At 44.8% G+C, this 17,868-nt stretch overlaps 1 protein-coding gene across 2 annotated transcripts in view; it reads right to left on the bottom strand.

Moving 5' to 3' along the window:
* Positions 1–17,868, bottom strand: part of TENM2 (teneurin transmembrane protein 2) — a 571,867-nt gene that overhangs the window by 159,450 nt on the left and 394,549 nt on the right. For both annotated transcript variants that reach the window (XM_058545548.1, XM_058545558.1), the window contains exon 7: positions 4,196–4,391. In XM_058545548.1, coding sequence (XP_058401531.1) covers positions 4,196–4,391 — 196 coding nt within the window. The remainder of the gene's footprint in view (positions 1–4,195; positions 4,392–17,868) is intronic.

Here is a 17,868-nt window from a genome sequence, read left to right as displayed (position 1 = left end):
CTTACAATTAGGGTGAGATCTCAGACCCGTCATGGTTCTTGACATATGGTTTACGTTATTAATTGAGCACCTATTATACACAAGGCACTGTACAAGGCATTGGAGATACAATGGTGAATAAGAAAGACACAGTCCCTGCCCCCATAGAACTTTGACTGTCATAGAGAATATAGCTGAGGTGGAAAAGAGCAGGACTGAATCCAAAGTGGCTGGAGGGTAGCAAAAAAAAAAAAGAGAGAGAGAGAGTGACATAAGATGAGTTTGGCGAGATCCACACAGGGGGACAGATCATCCAGGTCCCTGTAGGCCATGTGGATGAGTTGGATTTTATTCTGGGACCAATGGGAACAAATCAAAAGTTTTAAACATAAAAACAGTATTATCCAGCTTGCATTTTAAGAAGTCACTTCCACAGCGAGGCAGAGATTGCTTCTCACTGAGCATCTGGGTCTGGGGATGGTTTGGTGGAAACTGACATCGCTGAGGTCAAAGCTTCCTGTTCTCAAACCTAACATCTTCAGAGATAAAGCAGCGAAAGTTGAGGGAGCTCTTTGCCACCAGAGTCCCATGGAAAAGGACTGAGGTCTTTGCACAGGCTCTTTGCTGGGCTGAAAGGTCTTCCTTACCTTTTAGCTGAGGTATTTATCCTTAAGTCTCAGTTTAGAAAACATTTAGCTCCTGATCGTCTTCCTTCCTCACTTCCTTCAATCTGGGTTTTGTACCCCTTTCTTTATGTTCCCCTAACTCCTATAATTGCCTTTTTACGTATCTGTCTTCTCTCATCAAGCTCCGCGAAGAAGAGACCAGATCTGTATCATTCACCGAGGTAGGCTCAATGCTTGGCACACAGTAGGTGCTTGGTAAACAGTTGTTGAAGTGTGTGTGTGTGTGTGTGTGTGTGTGTGTGTAAGCATGTGTATGTAGGAGGGTAGGAGAATCCAAAATAAACAAAAAGTGTAATGAAGAGTATTTTTCATTTAATTTTCTCAAGGTCTTACATTTGAAGCATTTCTACAGTTTTTGAGGGAAAAAACAATTTACATGGTACTGCTGAAATATAAAAGGAGCCCACCCTTTTCAGTCACCTTTTCCCAACATTCAATTAACTATTACTGTTGAGATATTATCAGCTTTTCTTTTTGTCAACTTAAGTGTTCTGGAGGAAACAATGGCAGGCAATGAGAGGGAGCCCAGGAAATGTGATTTTTACACACGCGGAGGCTGGCCTCCGCTAAATCTGCACCGTGCTTCGAGAATGACACTCTGTTGTCCTCTGAGATGAAACTCATTTCTGAAAGCAGGCTGCTTCTCTCCTAAACATATCAGAAGACTTCCCTGAGTCAAAGGTATATTTAGTGTGATGGCCAGTTGACACCTGTCTCGCCTTTTCCCTTCTGTTTCACATCACAGGGCCTTTTGGCACTCCTGGCTGCTCTTGATGGAGAACGTCCTGATAACAGATATGTGTGGGAGAACCTCTGAACCAAATAAAACACTGTTCTTTTCCTTGCATTTCAGGCCAATTACTATCATTGCTCTATCAAGATGTCTGCCCAACTATTAGGCCGATTATCTTTGACTTTCTCTCTGAGCTACAGTCCAGACAACAGAAATCCTCCAGGGAGAATCACTGTTCCCAGCTCAGACAGGCGAGTGAGGGTAATGGCCTGGGGGCAGGGCATCTCGCTACCATGTCTGTGTCTATGTGGATAAAGGAGATGGAAGGCAGAAGCCATTATAGATAATCTGGCCCCTGGAAAACTTGCTGTGCACGGGGAAAGGGACTCATTTGGCTAGAATCCAAAACAATCCAGTGATTAAGAGCACAGGCTCTAGAGAGTTTGAATCCTGACTCCACCTCTTACTAGCTCTGTGTGACCTTGGGCAAGTTGTTGAACTTCTCTCAGTCTTGGCTTTTTCAACTGGAATCAGAATATTGGTAGTACCTACCTCATGTGACTACTGTATGGGTTGACCAAGCTAGTCCCCACAGAGGGCCGAATCCAGGTGCTGGCCCATAGTCAACACTCTATAAACAGACAGTTGTTCTGGTTTTCATTATTAACCATTTCAGTGAGTCCTTGTAGACTCCAACAAAGCCAGCTGCTGTGTGGCATATATGCTGTTATGTATGTATTAAGCCTTTTAAGTTTAAATACAAAGTGACAAAAAGGATATAATTTCTCATCATGTTCTTAAACTAAAGATCATTTTTTATCTCAACATCTCAAACTAGTTCCAAATGTGTTGCCAGTTTCTTCCTTTTGTGAGCTGGTTTTTATCCTTTTACTTTTTTTCCCCCTTTGGTATATAACCTGATCCTGGAAATTTCCTTAACCGTGGAAGACTTCTCCAGTGACTTTCACTATATAAAGTTTACAATGTTAGTTAAGAGAAAGGGTTGGCAAACTTTTTCTGTAAAGGGACAGATAGTAAATATTTAGGCTTTGTGGGCCAAACTGTCTCCGTTGCAACTACTCAACTCTGTCGTTTTAGCTGCCATAGACAATATGCCAACAGATGAACATGGCTGTGCTCCAATAAAGCTTTATTTATAAAAACAGGCAGTGGGCCAGACTCAGCTCATGGGCTCTAGTGTGCCAACCCCTGCTTTAGAGGATTTGGCTGGCCATGATAGGGCCAATCTTTCCTTAGCAGAGGGAATAAGGATTAATTTCAATCCTCTGGTCAATACCAAATCCTATCCAATTTTGTACCACTCTAAAGTTGTGACCACTGATGAAGAACTGCCACTTGAATTTCAGTCTGGCTTAAATAGATCTTTCAAGAATCAGGAAACCCCTCAGAGAAATCCATGGGGCCAACAGAGAAGGTCCTAAAATGCAGTCAATAGAAAAACAGCTATACGAGATGTGCTCTTAAAAAATCATCAGGTCTCATTTAGTGACTACCAACTCCATTCCAGACACGTTCCATTCGGGAAGTCATATAGTCCTTCCCTTCAGGACCTTGGTCACGACATTTTCACAAATGAAACTGAGGGTCAGGGAGGTAAGTGACCCTCAATCTCACCTCAAACCCTAACTCCCAGTTAAGATGACCCTCAAACCCTAACTCTTTCCCAGTTTGGATGTGGGAAAGAAAAGCTGGAATTTAATCTTGGCTTGACCAGGCCTTTCCTCACAGAACTACCTTATCTAGGCTTCTCCAGGGAACCTTGAAAGCCACAACTGAATGCTGTTGGGACAACATGGTGCTACAGAAAGGCAAAGCCCTTCTGCAGAAGCCCAGGACATTTCCACCATTTTCACATCCAAGGACCTTGAAGGACTCAGTTTTCTGAACCTCAGTTTACTCTTCTATGAAATGAGTCTAACAATCTGACCTGATTCACAGAAGTTCTATGCAGGATCAGTTATTATCGTCAGTAAGAAGATGAAAACCTAATGACAAAATAATTTTAATGAAAATATCTGTAGCTTATTTTATTGGTAAAATTCTTAGGGTTTGCTTTAGAAAACTTCATGAAATTTTCTCAAGCTAATGACCCCTTTTAGAGGTTTGCATGTATATATAAGAAGAAATTTTGGATAAAGCCTGAGCTTTTCCTCTGATAGCTAATAAAAAGCAGGGCTAAAAACATGCCAAAAATGACAAGTGCTTAATTAAAGCATTTTGAGATTTACCTACTGGGGAACAAAGACATCATTTTTTTTTTTTTCTTATGTCTATATCCTTTTCCCGATTTAATTTTAAGTTTTTTTTTTTTTTAACTTTTTATTTTGAGCTTTCTTTGATTTTTAAGAGAAATTCTGAGCTGATAGTCAGTACTTATTGGCTCTACTATGTGTTTAGAGATTTACATACTTTATTTTATTTGAACCTCACAATAGCCCATGAAGTGGGTGCTATTTTACCATGAGGAAACTGAGGCTTACAAAGTCCAGTGATTTGCCTGGATTTGCGGCCAGAACTTGAGCCAGGTGGTCTGACCTAGGCTCTTCACCACAACTGAATCCTTGGAACTCACAGCAGCTCTTTCATGATTTAAGCAGCATCTGTATTTTAATTGGGGCTAGTTTTAGGTGGATGACACTATGAGGTCTAAATTAAGGATTCTAGTTTGTTCTCTTACACAGTAGAAACTACCTTGAAGATGTGCCTTCTACAGAGAAGCCCAGAATGTTTCCATCCTTCCCTTCGTGGTGTATTACCTCTGAGATCCCATACCTACCTAAGACAACAGTGTTGAAGGAAACCATCTCTTTGTCTTTGCCATCATTGTAGAAGGCCAGGTGCCACAGGCCCACGTCCAGGTACTGCACAAACACGGCTTCGTTTTGAACCAGGGTCTGTATGCTCCGGCGTTCCCTGGGTGACTCGACCACACTCCACTTCTCCTTCCCATCCAGACGCTCCATGAAGTCATACTAGGAAAAGGAGAGAGGGCGCCCCGTGTGAAACAGGGTACAGACCATGACTAGCACCCTCCCCTCCCACCTCATTTGTTAACTGAGAAATACTTTTGAGTACATTTTACTATGAGCTCATTCAGTAAAACAAGAGTCACAACAGTTGTAGTAATAACAGCCACCATTTATTGTGCTTATAATTACTACTAATAGTTTTATTACCATAGGCCACAATCTCTTTTCTGCAGTTTGAAATCTAAAAAGCTTTAAAACCCAAACTTTTCTGTTTTCTTCTTCTTCTTTGTGTGTGTGTGTGTGAGAGAGAGGGAGAGAGATGGGTTATTGCTCCAGTCCCCACTGGGGTGTTATAGAATACATAATATATGCCAAATATAACTTTTTTATAATTCTCAAAATTCTGAATTCCAAAATATATCTGGCTCCCCAAGAGTTTCAGATAAGGAATTTCGGATCTATGTTATCAGCTACCACTTACTGACCATTTACTAAAAGAAGGTGATACAGCAGAGTAGTCAGGAATGAGGGCTCCGTAACAAGACTACCTGGAGGAGAATCTGGCATTTACTAGCTTCACCTGCCTGTACCTCAGTTTCCCCATCTGCAAAACTGAAAATAATAGTACCTATGATATAGGTTGTTGTGAGGAATAAGATAATATTCAGAACAGTGTCTGGCACAGAGCAAATACAAAATACATGTTAGCTATCATCATCATCATCATTTCATTCAATTCTTGTAAAAACTCAATAAGAGAGGTACTATTTGTATCCTATTTTACAGATTAAAAACTGAAGCTCAGAGAAGTCAACAGTCACACAGCGACTAAACGGCCAAGCAAAAATTTGAATCTAGATCTGTTCAGCTGCAATGTCCATGCCCTCACAGTGGCTGGCCTCAGAAAAACCAGCAATTAAATACCAAAGCCTGTTTCAGTGGAAACCAGGTTTAGAACTGGAAGCGATCAGTGAGAGATGCAGTGGACAGCGAAGGCTACCAGGATGTGGGGGATGGGGAGATCCAGTCGACCCAAGAGAGGCCTGTACTAGAGAACAGTGAAATTCTGTGGTGGGCAGGTGGGAGCCACTTAAGACTCTTGAGCAGTGACTGATATGATGAAAGCAGTGTTGTGAGGAATTCATTTGTAGGCAGGACATGGGATGTTCTAGAGGGGAGAAAGAAAAGAAGCAGGAAGACCAGTTAGGAAGTGATTGTAGAAACCCAAACGTGAAGTGACAAGGGTCTTGATTAGGACAGTGAATGGGAAGAGGAGACAATTGTGGAGGAACTTTTTTTTTTAATTAACCATTTTATTTATTTTTTTGCTGAGGAAGATCTGTGCCCATCTTCCTCTATTGTTTCTGTGGGACACTGCCACAGCATGGCTGCTGACGAGTGGTATAGGTCCGTGCCCTGGAACTGAAGCCGGGGCCACTGAAGCAGAGCTCGCCTAACTTAACCACCAGGCCATGGGGCTGGCCCAGGAGGAATGCTTTTAAGGAAGAGAAGAGACTGCTGGATGGTGGACTGGACAGAGAGGATGCAGGAAAAGGCAAAGAGGACACCAATGTTTCTTACTTGTCCACAAGAAAATCGATAAGACGCTGGTAGAAATGGACTGATCTCGTGAACTCTTTCAAAATCACTGCACAGAAAAATCACCTGCACTGTGACTTCCAGAGAACATTCAAAGTGTAGGCCCTGAGCAGATAAAACCACCACTACGGGAATAAGCTCTCTTTCACCCCTTTCCCCTCTATAAAAAGGTTTTTATAGATTACAGATGTCAACCATAATCCCTTTCACAAACTTCACTGAATAAAACTCCAAGAATCTACTAATGGGACTTCTCCATCATCAGAATTCCCAGTTTTCCCACCTGAAATGTGATAGTTGAAAACAAAAGAGTCTATAATCTTAAGTGCAAAGACTTTGCTGTCAGACAAACCTGGGTTTGAATTCTGATTCTGCCATTTGCTATTGTTTGAAGCCGGATGAATCTACTTTTAGCCTCTTTCCGGTTTGCTTACTAGGGAATAATAACCCCCAACTTTCAGAGATGTTGCAAGGATGACATGAGATAATGCGTCAGGCTGTGCCTGGAAGATAATAACCATTTTATTAAGTACCTCGTGACTCTGAGGCACTTACTTGTAAATCACAATGATCAAAGGAGAAAAGTGCATGGTTCTGGTTTTTATGTCTGGGGGGCTGGAGACGGTCACTGCCTAGGAAGTGGAAATTTCCCCCATCTCTCAGGAAACGAGTATTTGTATTTATCTTCCCTCTACTGTATATCCCATTGGTCATAGCTGTCTTTATGGGACAAAATAAATGATTTGAAGTGAGATGACAAACCGATGCTGCTTTTGGAGACCTTTGTAACCAAAGCATTTGTTCCTTAGCAACCTCGTAAATGTCCAACTACCAAGACCCATGTCTACAAATTGCTGTCAGCCAGAGGGATGAGTGGAACTTTCTTGGTGCCAAGGTGAGAAGAATATACTTCATTTGGGGTCCAGGCTTTCACCCTCATGAGGAAAAGTTTGAGGAAAGCGATTACTTGTGTGGGGCCATTGCTCATTATTAATTTGGGCATCAGTCATCTCTTGCTGAACTGGCTGACCAGCCAAGGGGCAGAGAAATGGCTGAGGACTGGCAGCAGTGTTCGCTGTCCAACCAATCGAATTACTCTGGGAAGAGGCATTTGTCAGAGGAGAGAGAGGACATCTACCTAGGCTGGCTCCTCAGAGTCCCTCCACAGAAGCATGAAGGGCAATTTTCATTTAAGGACGAATCTGTGGGCCAGGGGCTCTCAAATAGGACATTGGGACATGTGGGTGTGATATGATATGGTGTCTGATGTGTCTCAATACTGTACCTCTTTATTGATCTGTATGTTTTTCAAAGCACTTATCACCCCCTGAAATGATATAATTTGTTTTTATGTCTGTTGTCAGTCTACCTAAAAGATTATAAAGCCCAGGAAGGTGGGGATTTCGTCTGCAAGGCAGAGCGGTTAAGAGGGAGGACTTCAGAGCTAGGCTGCCTGAGATGGCATCCTAGCTCTGCTGCTTACATGCTGTGACACTTGCACAAGCTATTTACATTCTCTGTGCCTCAGTCTGCTCATCTTTAAAATGGGGACAATAATAGTATGTATATCAAAACATTGTTGTAAAGATTAAATGAGTAAATTCATGTTAAGTGCTTAGAATAGTAAATACTTTGTATATGGTGAACATGCCTTAAAAGTTTCTGCTATCATGATTATAATTCACTGCCGCATCTAACTCACCTGGAGCAGAGTCAGATTAATAAGTATTTGTCAAATGTCAAATGAATAAACTACTGAATTTATAAATGAATTCCACTAAGAAGAATCTAAATTGGAATGTATTCAAGGTTTTATTTCTAATAATAATCACTTTCACTCCCTTGTCTTCTAATGTGCTTTCTTGGATAGGAGAGAAAGGGAGTTACAGTCAGCAAGCTTGAATCATGCACCACCCAGTGCAGAACATGCATATGGTGGGACGCTACAGCCCAAGATGTTGGTGCATTCACAAATATCATCAAGATTTGAGAGCTGACTTTATTAGGCCATTATGACTTCACCTTCCCAGTTCTCAATGGGATGATGTATGATGCATGCTTTCCTACTTTGGACTTTCTTTTCTCCTTCTCTTGTCTTCCTTCCCTTCTTTCTTTGACACTGCTCCTTAGTGACCGCTGTGGTAGAGATTGCTAGCCATTGTCCACATCCGGGTCTTGCTCCTCTCCAGCCCCCTTGCTGCTAGGTGGGAACATATGTTCCAGTCAACAGAACATAGCTGTGGAATGTACTCCACTTCTAGACCCTGTCATAAAATGTCCTGTGCAATCTCCTACTTGCCCTCTTTCCATTCTTATCTGCCTCTGGAGGGTGCCAGAGTACCCTTAAAGTCCAAGATGGTGGAGCCACAAGATAGGAGTAGTCTGGATCCTAGAATTAGCACTTGGAGGGGAGCCTGAAACTTGACACAAGCAAACAGTAAACACACTAAATTAAGCCGCTGAAATGTTGGGGCTTATTTGTTACTTCAGCATAGCCTTCAGAGATTTCTTGACTTCATGCTTCTCTTTCTTCCCAGTTCAAGATCATAATAAGTTCCAGCATATTTTCCATTGGGCCAAGTTCCAACCTACTATGTGTAGGGTGTCTGTTTATCCCAGTTTGCCCAGGAGTGTCCAAGTTTACACTTCTTGTTCCTCCTTTCACTCTCAGAGTGCTCTTCTTTGGAATATATGGTTACCTTACTGCTAGGTCAACAGATACCAAGTATCATCACGTAGCATCATTCTTGGCTGCCATAACTTGGAGAAGGATGGGAGGCTAGAAACACAAGGCTCATCAATCCAGCCAAACACAGAGGCTGCCTTCCAGGGCAGGGAGGGCAGGAGCTAGGGAGGAAGCTGGTTTGCATGGAGGCCATCTGGTTCAGGAGAGCCTCCACTCTCTAGGATTCCTAGACTGCAGTCTGGCCAGCTTGCTTGGCAGCCTGGCTGACACTAGAAGGAGGCGATTTTCCAAAAGCTCTGGCCATGGCTAGAGTTTCTTTTTCATGCCCCAGCACTGGGGGTTGATAACTCAGGCTTGGTACCAGGGACATCTGTCTCCTCTGTTCCAGGGCCCCATCATGATCAATCCTGGATACAGGGATGCTCGGGGGACCGCACTGTGCTCGGCTGACTGAGAAGGTTGCTGCATAGCGCATTCTGTCTAATAGATCTGCAGAAGCCCTGGAAGAGGATTAGGAGGCACATGACTGAATCCCAGTTGGGGGACGTATGCGTGCATGGGCTGGCTGCGGGAAGAAGTCTGTCTCTCAAGGCAGCTAGTCTCTCTTGACTCAGCAATAAGCTACCCAGAGGGTGACAGCGCACTAACCCAAAATAAACACCCCCACCCCCAGTTCTTGCTGTTTCCTTGGGCTTTGAAAAATAACCCGTGTTGGCATGCGATGTGAGGGCTGTGCCTTTGAGTCATCAGTCATACCCAAAAGTGGCATGAAAATGCAACTTTTACGAGCACTCGAGAGGCAAAGAAATAAACCACAGCAAATTTCTGACTGATCCAATTATAAATCTCCCCCACTTCTTGGCAGAGACCAAGGAGGAATGGTAATTAAGATAACTTAGTGGGTTTCCAGAGGAGCTGGAAGAGAGAGCAGAGGAGGCTGGACTGTTGAGCGTGGCCTGTCACTTTCCCAGAAGGGAAAGTGTCCACAGGCAGGGAGCGTGCAGCAGAGAAATGCTTCTGGAAGCCACACCAATACACACCTGCCAAAGAGGGCAAGATTAAAGACGGACTCTTTGCCCTTCAGGAAGATGTTATTTCTGAGTCCAGGACCCTGGGAAAGGGGGGAAAATAACTTTATTGCTATTATTTGGAATGTCTGCTCGCTGAGGGTCGAGACATGGACAGGAAACGCATAAACGCTGACATTTTCCACAAACGGCCTGCCACTCCCTTGCTCCGCGCTGGCAGCGTCCCCAGCCTCCCTGTGTCTGATGCTGGTTCTACCTCAGATGGCGGGGCATGCTCAGCAGTTGGTAGGACTGCAGGGAAGCAGCATGCATGAGCGAGGGCTGTTTGAAGCCACGTTACCACGGGGTCTCTGGTCACATCTGGTGACGACTGGCGGTGGTGGGTCACTCACGGGGGCCTGTTCATCTCTTTCTGCCTCCAGCCAGGCCCCTGGCAACGTGCGCCTGGCTGATTCCTCATTAAAGCTCAGCGCAATTTCTTTTCTCTCCTTCAAAGGGGCTGAGTGCTGAAGGAAGCGTGGATGGGTGACCGCAGCAGGCTGTGCTCCAGGGGGCTGGCTCCCCTTAGCATGGCCTCCCCGTCTTTTCCAGGACTCCCACTCACTTCCTACTTAGAGTGTCCGAGTTACTTAACTAGATGCCCATTGGTCCAGCTGCAGGCAATGCTGGGGCCACTGGTCCACCAGCTAGGAGAATGAGCCCCGCAGCCTCTGGACACGAAAGGGTACCTGTATGTGCAGACTGTAACGACTCATTGTGCCAGGCTCCACAGGCAAGGATCAAGCAGATCGAACATAGAGAGGAACCAAACACTGTTCCTTCAAACAAGGAGTGGGGGGAGAATACATCTACCCGGGGGGATTCCTGATTCGTTACATGTGTTCTTGCAGCAGTGAAAAAAGTAATCATCAAACACAAGAAGAGTCTATTTTTTTTCTGACACTTGCTATGTGCCAGGCATAATGGCAAACGCTGGCACATGTTATCTCATGTCATCCTCCCAGAAACCTTATTCTTTTCCCCATTTCTCAGGAGGGAACAATGGCTGCTAGAGAAGTTAAGCAACATACCCAGTGCCATGGGCCATGGTTGGCAGCCAAGTGAGGACTTGAACTTGGATTTGCATGAGTCTTAACAATTGTGGAAGGTCGCCTTAAGTTTTCCAAGAACCTGGCTGTAGCTGCCTACATATCTGGTGGCTGGCCTGATTTGTAAGTATCCTCAAGATGCCACTAAACAGAGAAAGGGGAGGAAGGCAGAGCTCAAAAGTGCTAGGGTCGGACTTGAGCAGAAGCACCTTGGGCACCCAAGGACAGGCAGACATCTCGTTGGAGTAGACAGAAAAGGATGCCAGGAAAGGTCTGGATGGCTTTGCTGGGTGTTGGCTGTATCTGGGCTATAAGCTTTTTTTTTTTTGCCAATCTCCAAACTCCCCCTCCTTGTGTTCCAGCCTTCTGCTCTTCTCTCTGTTACTGGAACATGCCAAGCTCATCCCAGCCTCAGGGCCTTTGCAAGAGTTATTCCCTCTACCTGCTCTTTTTCCTGATCTTCTTACAGCTGAATGCTTCTTCTCCTTCTTTTTTTTTGAGGAAGATTGGCCCTGAGCTAACATCTGTTGCCAATGTTCCTCCTTTTTGCCTTTTTTCTCCCCAAAGCCCCAATAGATAGTTGTATGTCATAGTTGCACATCCTTCTAGTTGCTCTAGGTGGGACACTGCATCAGCATGGCTTGATGAGCGGTGAGTAGGTCCGTGCCCAGGAACCAAACTGGTGAACCCCGGGCCGCCGAAGCGGAGCACGCGAACCTAACGGCTATGCCGCCAGGCGGGCCCCAGCTGACTGATTCTTGTCAATCCTGCCCTGCCTAATATCACGACCTCAGAAAGGGCAGCCCTGACCACCCATCCTAAAATGTCTCTATCGCTTCTTTTTTTGTCCTCAGCAAAAACTCATCACTCTTTGAAAAAAAACTTGTTACTTGCCTAGTAATTTATAGCCCTCCTCTTGGATACAAACTTCTTAAGAGTGGGAGGCTTGTCTGTTTCACTGAATACAGTATCCCCAGTGCCCAGAGCAGTGCCTGGCACATAGTGGGTACTCAGTAAAGGTCTTGACTGAATGAATGAAAAACATTTAGGCCCAAAGGAAATAATCCCTGGAGTGAAGTCTACACCAACGCAGCGGAGTTTTGGTGATACAACGACTAAGAGGACATAATGGCTTTAAGAAAAGTTTTTAGGAAATGCTAGTAGACACTATGCAGTTTTCCTGTGTTTTTGTTTGCTAACTGCTCAAGATGATACTATAGGAGGTAACATTTAATGAGGCTCAATCACTGTTCTAAGTGATTCACATGTACTACCTTATTTAATGCTTATAATAGCCGTATTGAATACGAATCATTATCCCCACTTTGCACATGAGGAAACTGAGGCATGGAGCGGTTACATAACTTGCTCAAGAGGTGGTAAGTGGTGGAGCTGGGAGTCACACCCAAACAGCCAGCTTCAGAGAGCACGCCCTTAATCCATGGCATTACGGGCTACTCAATATGCCAAACAGGCAGCCAGTATGCAGTGTTGGCCAGCCTTGCTCATTTGGAGGGAGATCAGGTTTTATTCTCCTGTCCCTGGAAGGGGAAAGTATGCTGTGAGTCAAGGGCAGGAGGGCCTTTGATGACGTAAAGGGGCCCCTGAATTAGCCTGCAGAGCTTCCAGCAGAAGTAGGGCTGTAAACAGAATCATACTCGGGACCAACGACTTGTTTCATTTCTTGGATCCTATTTCTTTGGCCTGCAATATCTCTTTCCTCTTGTGACACTGTGGTGCTAAGAAAGACTGGGGTGCCTGTGGTTCAGGGGTACCCTGCCCATGTGTATGACATGAGCAATTTCACTAATATTATTGGAAAAACAGTCCTTTAACAAACTGCTTAGAGTAGGAAGTAAGAAACCAAGGAGCTTGGGTGTAGGCAGGACTTTCCTGGAAGAGACAAGAAGAATGTTTTTGTTACTGGAAACAGAGTGGAGCTAGAGAGAGGTAAAGGAAGGGGAAGGTAGAGCAGCAAGATGTTGGGGACCACCCAGGCCACAATGTGGCCTCTTCCTGTGACTCCCTCCCCACACTTCCAAATCCAAGAAAAAACTAAGGGAAGTCAGGAAGATGCTTGATGTCACCACATTTCTCAAGGAAACCAGCAAAGAGAGTGAGCACCATTCCTGGATGTCACAGGGCAGGAAAGAGACGGTCAAGTGACACAAGAGGAATAGGCTACAGGAACTCAGAAATCATGGGTGGGATTGCAGACACACTCAGTGCCATCTTGGCTGGACAGGGAGCCCCAGCTGACATCTGGTTTCACCTGAAAGCCTAAAGGTCTCTAGACTGGGGTTCATAGGAAAGAAAGATCTGAAACACAGCTCTCAAGTCTGTGTCTTGCCCAGGCCTTATGTCACAGGGGAAAATGAATGTAGAACTATTGGTTCATTCAACACATACTGAGCACTTACTCCATGCCTGGCACTGCTCTGGGCACTGGGGACATAGCAGTAAATCAAATGGACAAGGTTCCTGCCCTCTGGGGTCAACACTGCCACAGGGGGATAGAATGTTAGGGAGTGATGAGGGCTGTAAATAAACAAGAAAACAGACCTAAGACAACCCAGGTGCCCACCTGCAAGTGTCTGGACAAACAAATTATAGTATATCCATACAACTAGAAATCTTCTCAGTAATAAAAGGAATGAGCCACCAATACATACAACCACATGGGCAGATCTCACTGACTTTATGCTGAATGGAAGAGGCCAGACACAAAAGAGCATGGGATTCCCCATTTATGAAACTCGAGGGAAGACAATCTCATCTCTGGTGACAGAGCAGATGGGTCGTCGCTTGGGCCTGGGGTGAGGTTGGCGTGGGGCAGAGGGGAGCTTTTGGAGGTGGCAGTGTTCTATAACACGACTAGTGGTGCTTACTCGGATGTGGTTTTCAAATTCTAGGAATCAGACTGTACACTTAGAATGTGTGCATTGAGTGGTTTGTAAACGATATCTAAATTAAGTTAAGACAAATAAAGTTGGATAAGGGGGTAGAGTATCCAGTTTTAGATTCCCTTGTCAGGAAAGGGCTCAGTGAGGACATGGTGTTTGGGCAGATGCCTGATAAAAGTAAGGGAGGAGTCATGCGAATATCTGGGGAAGGAACATTCTGGAAAGAGGGAACAGACAGTGCAAAAGCTGAGACAGAATGAGCTTGGCCTGACTGAGGGAGAGCAAGCGGGCCAGGGCGATGGAACGAGGGAGTGAGGAAGAGACCGATGGTTGCCCAGCCTGCAGAGGGAACCAGCGGGCCATCTGACTGATGTTCCATCAGATGTTTCCCGAGCACCTACTGTGGACAAGCAGTGCTGTGAGCACTGGAGACGCAGCACGGAACCCAATAGTCTTTGCCCTCATGGAGTTGACCTTCCAGACAACTTCAGATTTTCTTTTTAGTGTGATAGGAGGCCAGTTGAGGGTCTGCAGAGACTGAAGGCTCTGATGAACAGTTATAAAAGAGGAGAGCAGAGCCTTTTCTGTAACAATAAGCAAGCTTCTCATCTGGTATGTTCACCATGCTTGGTTTCTGGGAGGGCCCTCCTGGGTTGGCAGTAGCTTTGGTGGTTTGCTGGTGGAGGATAAGCAGATTATGGGTTCTGCCAAGTTTTTCCCACCCTATATATCAAGCCTAAAATTGTGGTTTTCAAGTTTCAAAGGAGTATATTTTGAATGTCTCTGGTATGGGAGGGGTGATGTAGGGGGAACGAAAAATGAATAGAAAAGCATAGGTTATCACTACTAAAGGATAAGTCAGCACTATCATTACTACCATGGTGAGCATCCTAGCACCCCTCCTTCCCAGAGCTGTTTCAGAGTGGGATTCCCAAGAGAAACAGGGACAAATCTTAAGTAACGGGTCCAGGCCAGAACAAGACAGGGACAATGCATATCTTGGTAGGTGGACCTTCCTGGGAATTCTCGGAGGAGCCTCAATGCCAGTGTCTACTGGCCACATAAGGGTAGGGCCAGCTCTGCCTTGTCCACAGCTGCAGTCCCTTGACATGTGGCACACAGTAGGCGCTCAATAAATGTTGGCAGAATCCAACATTATGGCCTCCCTTTGGCAGGATGATGTATCTATCTGAAGACAAGGTCTCCTTGGGGGAATGTTAACCCTCTCACAAGAAATTTTTGAGAACATGGAGAAGCAGTTGAAAACCATAAGTCCTGATCGCCTATTTCCAAGACTTTCCCTCAGTCAATAACAGCTTGTGTTCCCAGGTACAAGGGTAACTCAGAGCTTTGTGGTGTTCGGCCACTTTTCCCTTTTATTTAACATGTGTTCCTAGCTGGGGCTGTGTACATGGCTATAAATCTGCAGTGACTCAACACAGGGTCACAGCCGCTAAACCTCCAGAGGGGCTGCCCTCCTTGGTCACTCCTGGCCTTGTAAGAGCCAGTTCTGAAAGGAAAAGCTATGTCTTTGTTGGTAAGTGATGGCTAAAGAAAAAGTTTCTAAAAAGAGGACACTCACTACGTGAAGCTTCAACACAGCCCACACAACGAGGGTGATCTTCATTGCCCTCTGCTTGGAAAGATCTTCCCTCTCTTCCCTTTCTCTTTATCTGCTTAACTCACCTTTCAAGAGTCAGCTTGGGGAGCATCTGCTCCAGGAAGCTGTCCTAAAATCCTGCACAGGTTTGAATTGGTGGCCTACTTTCATGCTCTTAAACCTCCTGTACCCAACCCTTTAGGAACAGTAATAGCTAACGTTTGATGGGTTTATTATGCAAGGGACAGGAACAATCTCCATAAATGATACATGGCATCGGCTCCAAGAAATGTACAACAGAACGGTGCTAGTAGGATGCATGCTGTCCACCCCTCTCCCATCCCCCCGAGAACTGTGCTTGGGCTGGACACAGCTGGACGCACTGTGCATTGTGCCCTAGGAGAGGCACCCCACCCCCACCCCCTGCCACCTCACGTATTTATAAAAGGATTGAAAGGAGACAGGAATCACTTGACTGCGATGGAAGACCCTGATCTTTGCCATCTGAGTTAGAGTCTTGAGAGGACCAGCTAAAACTCAGTTTGCCTATCAGCTCTGGTTTCAGCCAGAGGCCTTGCCTCTCCCTGTAGAGACCGCTGGTTGCTAGGTTACCTACGAGTGAGCTGTAAGGGGTGTAGACCAGTCAGATTGATTGACTGATCTCCATAGGGTGCTTACCATTTGCTTGGCATTATCTCACTTATTCTCACAACAGCTTCATGAGGTATAGTCCTCATATGACGGATGGCAAAACTGAACCTAGAGATTTGTCCACAAACATTCAGCTACTGCATAGTGGAGATAAGATTCAAACCCAGACCAGGCCAATTCTAGAGGGTCAATTCTTCTCTTCCTCCCAGTACTGCATCTCATGGCCCTACCTACATGGTGCCACCATCATTGCTCAACTCATCAGGTCCCCATCTTCCTAAAGACAGAGCCGATGCCTTTCCTCTGTCTCCTCGGTACAGACATTCAGTGGATATTTGTTGAGCGCATGAATGGATTGATTTTATATTTCATTTTCCCCTAAGGTCACGCCCTCATCATGCTGTCTTTTGATCCAACCCAGGAGAAGGGTGGAAGGTTTTGCTCTGAAGGCTCAAGAGGGCCACAGGGTAGGGGTCAAGTTCAGGGGAACTGATGAACATCTCAAGGCTATTCCAAGATGTGCAAAAGCTCTCCCACGAGGCCAGAAGAACGGAGGTTTTACCTCTCGGAGCTTTGCTGGTGTGACTTATTTACCACACATTCCCATCTAATTGTCTTTAGCCAATGGTTTATCAAAAATGTCAGATTTGGCTCCTTGCCATCCCAAGATCAATAGGAGGGTCTTATTATGGGCTGGTTGTGAAAATAAATCAAATCTATCACAGAGGAGAGGGAGTAAACTGGGAATGTTTCCAGTCACAAAACAACTTCCCAAGCACTAACGAGGAACAGAATCACAGGTACCAGTCGGTTCCTCTAAGAGCATGGCCTGAACCTCTCACCAGGCAGCAGTGTGACCTTGGGCAAGTTCACCTTCACCTCTGAGGCTCCGCTCTTATCCCCAAGATGGGATAGTAAAAGTACCTACCTCTGGGGTCATTGTGAGCAGGGCCTGACTCACCGTGAGCACTAAATTAATGTCAGCTATTCCGATGGTTATTATTATTGTTATAAAAGCTTGCTGTATTGAAAATCCTTTGATCCTAACAATTTCACTCTTAAGAATTCATCATAAGGAAATTATTAAAAAATACATGAACACATACCTACAAGGATGTTTACTGTAGAATGATTATAATATTGAAAAAGGGAGATGGGTTAAAAAAAATTTTAATCGTTACAAGGAACTATTTCTGAGGCATTTAACATGAGTTTACGGAAGAACATTCAGATTTGGAAAGCTGTTACCCACCTATCATTAAGCAAAGAAACAGGGTAAAAACAGTACGTATGGTATGATCCCATAGTTGTGAGAAAGATTACTATATAGGAACAGAAAACTGGAAAATATACTAAAAAATGTTAATGTTTTCTATTTTTCCTATCATCATCGTATATTGCTTTTATAATGAGAAAAACACAAATAAAAGTTAGCTTTTTAAAAAAATTGAAAATTGTTTTGTTTTGTTTGTTTGGGGGCTTGGGGGCTTGTGTAAAGGAGGCTTTGAAAAACGTGATAATAATAGCTTATACCACTTCTCTGTGCCGGCACAGTCCTACGTGCTCTATAAGGATGACCTCATTTACATCTTACAACAAGGCTGGGGACGGCCTGGCGGCATAGCGGTTAAATTCGCGCGTTCCGCTTCGGAGGCCTGGGGTTTGCTGGTTTGGATTCCAGGTGCAGACCTATTCACCGCTCATCAGGCCATGCTGAGGCGCGTCCCACAAAGAAGAACTAGAAGGGCCTACAACTAGGATATACAACTATGTACTGGGGCTTTGGGGAGAAAAAAGAAAAGAGAGGAAGATTGGCAACAGATGTTAGCTCAGGGCCAATCTTCCTCAAAAAAAATGATGACTTGAGAATAACTAAAAAAATTAAAAACATAAAATGCTATGAATGTGGGATATTATTATCTCCA

Source organism: Diceros bicornis, chromosome 1 (assembly GCF_020826845.1).
Source record: "Diceros bicornis minor isolate mBicDic1 chromosome 1, mDicBic1.mat.cur, whole genome shotgun sequence".
Lineage (NCBI taxonomy): Eukaryota > Metazoa > Chordata > Mammalia > Perissodactyla > Rhinocerotidae > Diceros > Diceros bicornis.
This window is presented reverse-complemented; position numbering and strand designations above follow the sequence as displayed.